Source organism: Phaseolus vulgaris, chromosome 5, assembly GCF_051622355.1.
Source record: "Phaseolus vulgaris cultivar YP4 chromosome 5, ASM5162235v1, whole genome shotgun sequence".
Lineage (NCBI taxonomy): Eukaryota > Viridiplantae > Streptophyta > Magnoliopsida > Fabales > Fabaceae > Phaseolus > Phaseolus vulgaris.
In genome coordinates, this window is record NC_143502.1 from 7877516 (window position 1) to 7885896 (window position 8381).

Here is an 8381-nt window from a genome sequence, read left to right on the forward strand (position 1 = left end):
CACATAAATCTCTATATATATATACACTACACATGCATATTTCATTCATACTTTCCAACTTCACAATCTCTTAAACCCTTTGCTAGTAACTTCATCATCTTCATCATGAATCACTTCAACAATCAGCAAGAGGCCCCTGGTAAGTTTTTACTGCATAATGTTGTATTTTGGCAGCACAGACCAGTTTTTAGATAAAGTTGAAGTTAATTTGTTAGTTTCTATGTGGAAATATGAACATCTTTCTTATTATGATGCTGCAGTATCATATCCAGCACAGGTTCAGGCCTATTCTTCAGCTCCATATGTTAGTGCCCCACCACCTATGGGATATCCTTCCAAGGATGAACCAGCAACTGTAGGGTACCCTCCACAAAGGGTTCCAGAGGAAACCAGGAGCAAGGGTGATGGATTTTGGAAAGGATGGTAAGTGATCATAACTGTGAAAACACACTCTGAACCTTTCAAATAGTTCTGGCATATCAGGAACATGCACCAAAGTTTTCTTTTAACATCTCTTTTCCTTCTTTACTTGCAGTTGTGCTGCTTTATGTTGCTGCTGGGTCCTGGATTGTTGCTTCTGATTGAATCACGTCATAGATTTGTGCTTGTCACCATGTTTTTTTATCATTTACAGTTTCCTCTTGTATTTTTTGTAGTTTGTGCAAAATAAGATCTTTGTCCTCTAGGACATGTATTTTTTTATACATTGGTGGAATGTGGTTCTTTTACTTTGTACATGATGCATTTAGTCACTATTATAAGATTTTTTTGTGAATAACACAAAAATTATTACGTTCAAAGGGTTTGCTTTACTTGGTGTTTCAATTTCAAACGCCTTTGTTGAGTATATGGATCCTAAAGAATTAACCATTAAACTAACTTTTGTTTACTATGCGAATTATATATATATATATATATATATATATATATATAAATGAAATATCTTCTTATTAAATTTATCTAATATCTTTATTTTTACAACAATGTGGTATTATTCATGTGAGGTCATCTTCCTAAAGTAATGATACAATCTCAATATCAGATAAGGAGATATGTAATGAGATTCGGTTTAGAAGGGCTTTAAGTTCTACACCTAAATAATTTAAAAAGGTACTCTAATATAATTTGAAAATCTAATTTTAGTCTTTGAAATTTATATTTTAGAATGGACAATTTGAAACTAAAAAAAATGTTTTTAAATGTTATATTTTAGATATATTTTTTTATATTTTGAATTCTAAAATATAAAATATGTATGTATTTTTCCAGAATACAAAATATATACTTCAGAATGCAGAATGCAAAATATAAAATAACAGTTCTGGAATATTTTCAAACTCCATTTAATAATATTAAATTATATAAAACAATTTTTTTATGAGAACATATTGATTAATGTTTCTAGAAATTTTTTATATTTTGAATATAAAAGAAACATTTCAAAAATTACATATCTTAATTGTGTTGATAATTTTTTAACGTAATATATCTTTCAGAATAATTATAAATTATTTTATGTACTTATATGCCTTAACGATTAAAATCAAATTATTATTGGAAAGTTTTTTGAAAACACAGTATTAAACGTGACGGTTTTTTTTTTGAAAAAAGAGATATGATTTTGAAATTAAGTTTTGAAAAATAAATTTAAGTTAAAGTCTGATTATCTTTAACGTCTAAAACTTATATAAACTTAGAAGGTTTTTAAAAATACAGTTTTTTGGAATAGAAGGGTTTTCAAATTATAATTCTGAAACTAAAATGAATATCGTTGAAGTGATACCTATTTGTTTTAATTATGATTATTATTGAATATAATGTTCAAATTGTTTTTCAAAATTGTCTACAGACACAAAGTAAGATAAAAATCAAAGTTTTCTTTTAACCTATTTAACGGAAATTAAATGAAGGTGTATAGTATGATATTTGTACAAACATTGAGAAAAGAAAAATCAAGTTTCAATGATTAAAGATATATAAATATAGAAATATTTCAAAAGTTCAAGAAATGATCAAAACGCGTTGAAATCTTCATATCAGAAGTGTGTTTAATATGAGTAAGCGATGAAAGAGCAATACGAGATTTATGGAAAGTTCAAATACTGAAGTTTCAAGCTTCAACGTTAAACATCATACAAATATAAAAATATTTCAAAGAGCAACTATATCATATAAATGCACACGACAGGTAAGAAATCCTCATAACAGAAAATGATGAAGGCAGAGAGAGATTTATGCAATCCTGAAGATTTGAAATTAGAGATTCAACATTCAAATTCATACAATAATGGAAAGTATTCAAATTACAACACATGCTCTAGACTCGCAAGAAATCTTCAGTTCAAGAGTTTCCTTTTGGAGCGTCTAACGGCTAAATGATGGAGTGCAGTTTACAAGCTTCAACAATCGTCTTTTTGAAAGTTATATAAGGATCTAGAAGACGAACAAGAAACATAGAAAAATGATATACAAGAACATCAAGAAAAATACAATTTGTGGAGTGTGAAAGAAAGTTTGGTTTGTACAGATTATATCTGCTACATAGAATGTCTAATGATTTGGGTTGTGTGTTATCCTTTGTAAGTTCTTCACTTTGTAAAGTATACCTAATGAACTTTGATTGTTTTCTCTTTTAGATTATTTTTCTCTTATCTTGAGAGGTCTTAGTCTTATGGGAGATTAAAACTGATTTACCTGGGTAGTCGTAGAATACTTGTACCTGGATAAGTGTAAAATATTTGTTCCTGGAGAGTTGTTGAAACTCATTAGTGAAAAAATCTTTAGTGGTTTGCTTAAAAGGACTAGACGTAGCCCAAGTGGTAGGATGAACAATATAAAATATTTGTGTACTTTTTCTCTTCTCTTTGCTTATTAGACATTGTTTTGTATAGTCTTTCAATTTGCAATTTGAGTTCAGGCTCCATTCAACTCCCCCTTTGGGAGCCAAGTGCACATTCACTCTACAAAATCTTAAAAGAAATACAAGAGAAAATACACCTATACAATTTGTACAATACTAAGAAGAAAAAAAATAAAAAATTCTAGTGTTTCTACTCTTCCAATGTAAAGTCCTCTTCCTTGAAGCTTCATCTTCTTCTATCCTCTTAGCCAATGATTTTGTGACTCGATATTTTCATCATAGCCTCCCTCTTGAAAATGACCTGTCTTCAAATCTGCAGGATGCTCAATGACAACAACCTTTGATTTATAATTTTCTTTCGGGATCAAACATCAATCTATAGTAAACATCAAACAAAAGTAGAATAAGTTTCTTTATTATAAGAAAAGTGTTTCTAAAGGAAAAGGTAAAGAAACCATGCCCTTCATTATTTTTGAAAAGATTATTATATGGAAAATTAAGGGTCATTGTTTTGAAAAGATATTTTTCTCCATTATATTTTTCCTTGTTTTGTGCTATGCAACAACAAAAGAAAATGGTTTTTAATAGACTTTTTAGAAGAAAATTTATAATCATTTCTTTTTTGGGAAGAAGAGATCAATATTGTGCAATTCCTCTTAAAAGATTCTTTATCACTAGAGGATTTTATGTTTAACTCTTCCTCTTTTCTAATTTTTTTCTAACAATTATTTTCCTCTATACTCTTTTTCTTTCTTTTCCTCTTTTTTTTTCCATCCTTCTTTTCTCTCTCTCTCTCTTCTTTCTCCTCCTTTTTCCTAATAAGCGCTTGCACTTTTTTCTCCTAATATAAATTTTCCTCCTTTTTATAAAGGCTCTCTCATTTCTCTAATATTATCTTTTACTGATAAGGGAGGAATGTCTACTTTAGACTCCTTACGAGTATGATTTTTAGGCTCATCATGATACCTTAGGGTTGCTTGATAAAAGTCATCATAATGATGACTATTATACACCATTTTACTTTGAGAGTATATGACCTCATAATGTTCTCTCCTTCTATATGATCCATCACCATGTTTACTCCTATTATTTTCTCTCTTTTTGTTGCATGAGTTGAGCAAACATGCCTCTAATCTCATCCATAACTTTATCTCATTTTAAAAATTTCTTTTAACATTTCCTCTCAAATTTCTAATTTCATCTCTTAAATTCAACTCTTCATTATGATCCATATATCTTTCATGCATACTAGAATGTCTAGATTGATAGTGGTAACTCATTTTTTTTATCAAAAGATTTTAACAAGGTTTGTAAGGCTTTTCACACAAATTTTCAAAAAGTGTGTGCACGTACCGCTACTTGAACCAAAGGAAGATCAACTAAGGGTATTAAGACAAGTGTTATGTTTTTCCACAAATTAGGGATACAAACATAAACCTTTAAAGAAAATAAATTTCAATGTAAACTAGATGAATTCCTAGTGTGAAAGTCCAAGTGACACTTGTGAGGCCCTTGGAACACTTTCATGACATTAGAAATGCTTCTATTACAATGTTTATTTTGGGGGATGGGATTGTATCAATGACATTTTCCCAAGACACCCAAGAAATGAAGAATAAACTTAAAAAGAGAAAAATACAACAAAATTCAGTGACAAAACAAATTACAACGCATAAGCTGTTGAACCAAGTGATGTTCAAGCTTTGAAGAATCCAAACCCTTTGAAGGATGTTGAAGCCTTGGCTGTGCTTGGTGTTGCTGTGCTGGTTTAGTATAGTTATGGGGTAGTTTGAGTTTTGTAATCCACCCCTTGATCGAATCTGAAAGCATAAAGCATCTCAATCTTTGTAAAAATAAAATGTTTTCAAACTAAGTTAAAACAACTGATTGTTTTGTCGAAACAACCGATTGTTTATACTTAGGTGTTTTGAGAAAAAGATTGAAAACTGTTTTTCAAATGGTTGAACTGTTAAGAACCAAAACAACCGATTGATTCGAGGAAACAACCGATTGTTTGTTTTGGGACCATAACAGAAAAACTGTTTTATCTTTGACTGAGCTTTAAATGATTTAACTGTTTACGCTCCAGTCATTAAATGCTTTCACCAATCTTTTAATGCAATTTAAGAGTTTGTTAAGATTTGATAACAAACTACATCTTTGAATATATTCAGAAAAACAGATTTGAGAATTAATCTTTGACAAGTTTTTGCTAAGAATTTTTGAGTTTTTCAAAGAGCTGAGATTGCTGAAAGTTTGTGATTGATCAAAGTTTGTGGAATATGATTCTGCTTGTATTGATTTCAGATTATCTTCTGTAACAAGTGTAATCCTTGTACTCTGTGAAACAAGTTTCGTTTCTGTGTTTGCTAAGATTGGTTGTGTGTTCTTGAGGGGATCAAGATCAACAATCTTGGTGTTGGTGTGTTGGCCAAGGAGAGTGTGTTTCTTGAGGTGTTCAAGGTCATTCTCTTGGTTGTTGTGTAAGTGATCAAGGTGTGATTGCTTAGTGGATTTCCTCAGGGTTTCTGAGAAGACTGGATGTAGCTCTGGTGTTGGAGTGAACCAGTATAAACATCTGTGTGCAATCTCTCTATCCCTAACTCTTTAAATTCAGTTTTATTTGTTGTTTGCTGGTATAAACAACCGATTGTTTCTGTGAAACAACCGATTGTTTTTCTGGTTGTGCTGATTTTGTTTACTGTTTTTGGTAAACTGAATTTCTTATCAATAGTTTCCTAAGATAAATTCATTCTTGTTTTAAAAGTTTACGAAAATCCTCTTTAAACAATTCACCCCCTCTAGTTTAAAGCCATCCATTCTAACATAAGCAAGTAATCACAAATACGAATATTTAGCACTCAATGATGGAGTTTTCCATCACAAATTTGATTTTGAAGTTTTGGTGGTTTTCTATGTGTATTTTTGGTCTAGCTCTCAATGTGTTCTTCTCTAAAGTGTTTGCTCTCTGTTTTGCAATTTTCCCTTGTCACCAAGAAGTAGCTTCAATAATTCTCCACGAGTACCTAAAAATCTACCTTAGGAAAGTCAGTTCTCAAGAAATAAATGATGAGTTGAGCATTTCAATTCCACTTATGAGTAAGAATATAAAATCATAAAAAACTCAATTAGAATTGAACAACTTTCAAATGAAAGAATAAAGATGAAAAAACTCAAAGAAATCAAAAGAAATGACAAGCAAAATGCAGTTTTCCATTGTAATTAATTGTTTTTCACTTATAGATGCTACTATACAATTCAAGTCATAGAATAAACTAGAAAAACATACAAGTGCATCAAAAAGTGTTTAGTGTGTGGTGTGAGTTGTTTTACTCTTTAGCTATTGGTATGTATATGTCTCAACCTGTTTTGTTGATATTCAGATCTCAAATATTTTTTTTTACATTATAAGGCTCTTTACTTTGCTAAATTCAATTTAACAAACAATTCATAAATTAAGCTAAAATCAACTCCAAACCAACTAACAAGTGTATAACATGTTGAAGACCAATGATTCAACTTAAAAACTCAAGGAAATGATATTATAGAAGGTTCGGTCTACTACATACAAGTGGGAAAATATTTTTTTTTAGTTATGCTAATGAAATAATTGCAAAGAAGAACTCAAACCAAGAAAACAAAAATAAAACATGATATTTTATTTTCTTGTTGAAAGACTTAGAAAAATTGTGCAAAAAATTTAGGATTACTTCTTAGAGAAATATGAACTAGTAAATGAACTAAACACGACTCTAAACAATTTGAAAAGATTCAAAAAAATTAAAACTAGGTAACAAATATGAAAAATGAAATTAAACTAGAACAAAAGAAACTAGACAAACATGCAATAGAGTTTCTTAGAACATACAATTGATTCAATGCAATTGGAAAAAAATTTGAATCAATTAAAAAGAAAACTAAACGTGAAACATATAAGAAAATTAAACTAACCTAAACTCAAAGTAAATATGAACAAGGGGGATTGAAGACCTCCATGCCTAGCTCTGGTGCCATTTGATGGAAGCACATTTTTCATTGAGCAACAAAAGACAATGGAAAATCTTAAAACTTCAAGTATCTTGAGAGTCTCAATTTGCTCTCTTCTAAGGAAGATTCCTTGGAAAGGACTAGAAGAAGATTACTTCCATGTGTGACCTTAAGAATAAAAAGACAACCAAGTTAGCAAAATTAATTATCATCCAAGTTAGGAATGTCAATCCTAAAGCTAGAGCCTCATGCATCTCTTCTCATTTTCCTTGGACGAGCTTGACTATGTTCCCTAAGGTTTTTAGGTGACTTTTCAAGCCTACATTGAGGCCCAATGGAGGGTCACTTATATCTCTACAAAATCCTAAAAGAAATATAAGAAAAAATGCACTTATACAATTTGTACAAGAATAAGAAAAATAAGAAGAAAGACCCTATTGTTTCTATTTGTCAAATGTAAAGTCATCTTCCTTGAAGTTTCATCTTCTTAGTCAACGATTTTATGGTTGGATGATTTCCATCACTTAAATAACTGAATTCTAAACTTATGGATTAAACTATGTTATTTATTATGTAAACCCTAAATAATATATACAATGTACTATTATGAAAAAAAAGGGAAGTGTTAATTGAGAAATAATGTAGTGTTCTTAGTTAAAAGAAAGATGAACATGAGTATGGTGCACAAAAGCCTCTCAAAAGCTCATACCTACCTACCTCCCCCCCTCACACCCATATTTTACATCTCTAGCTTTGGTCATGTCAACCATTCAAGGTTACTTGTTTAGGGTTTAGGGTCATATCTTGGGATTTCGCACTATTATGGGGGAGGGGGCGGGTCATAATCTTAGGTACTTGTGCATTGAAAGGGTGCTTTGAAGGTTAATATTGGTTGGAGGAGCAAACCGCCTTAAAGGGGGTAGTTTACCCTAATTTTGACCTTGAGGGCAAGCTCACTCTTGCATGGCAAGGTAATGGGCCATTGCATTCTACACCTACATATATTGATGTTGCACCCCTATAAGAATTGAATTTCCAATTTTACCTTTCAAATATATTTTTGAATTGTACATTTCAGAATGTACATTTTAGAAGGTATTTTTGGATATAAAAATACATTTCAGAATGTACATTTCAAAATGTATTAATACCTTTTGGATTATATATTATGGATCCAAACATCTTATTTTGCATACTCTTTTACATGTATCCTCTAAAAAAAAGTAATGTTTATAAGTTTGCTCTTGATGATGGTGTAAATGCATTATTAGATTGTGAAATCTAGAATATATTTTGTGTAATTAAGAATGTATTTTTTCATAGAAAGATTTGTTATTTCACCCCTTATGGGAATGCAAGTCTAAAAACATTTGGGTACAAAATGCAATGCCGAAGATAACGATACAACCCCAAAATCTGGCCAGATTATAAGTGACGAGACTAGGCCTAGAAGCTAGCGAGGTCCAATATGAATAGTCGGAAACGTGAGAGGAAGAAGCTTGCTTGACTTTGGAGTTTTGTTATTATTTCCAAA

The 8381-nt window shown here is 30.6% G+C and overlaps 1 protein-coding gene across 1 annotated transcript; it reads left to right on the forward strand.

The window, feature by feature from the left end:
- On the forward strand, positions 1-735 carry LOC137835056 (protein CYSTEINE-RICH TRANSMEMBRANE MODULE 9). The gene is made up of 3 exons (XM_068643393.2): positions 1-139; positions 261-423; positions 536-735. The coding sequence occupies exons 1-3, from the start codon at positions 106-108 to the stop codon at positions 579-581; spliced, it is 243 nt and encodes an 80-aa protein (XP_068499494.1). The 5' UTR covers positions 1-105; the 3' UTR covers positions 582-735.
- Positions 736-8381: the final 7646 nt, after the last annotated feature.

What these genes read in the sequence shown, in the direction of transcription:
- LOC137835056 (XM_068643393.2), top strand. Translation starts at nt 106, where the DNA reads ATGAATCACTTCAACAATCAGCAAGAGGCCCCTG. An exon ending in CAATCAGCAAGAGGCCCCTG is followed by an intron (nt 140 to 260) that starts GTAAGTTTTTAC and finishes ATGATGCTGCAG; the next exon opens with TATCATATCCAGCACAGGTT. An exon ending in GATGGATTTTGGAAAGGATG is followed by an intron (nt 424 to 535) that starts GTAAGTGATCAT and finishes CTTTACTTGCAG; the next exon opens with TTGTGCTGCTTTATGTTGCT.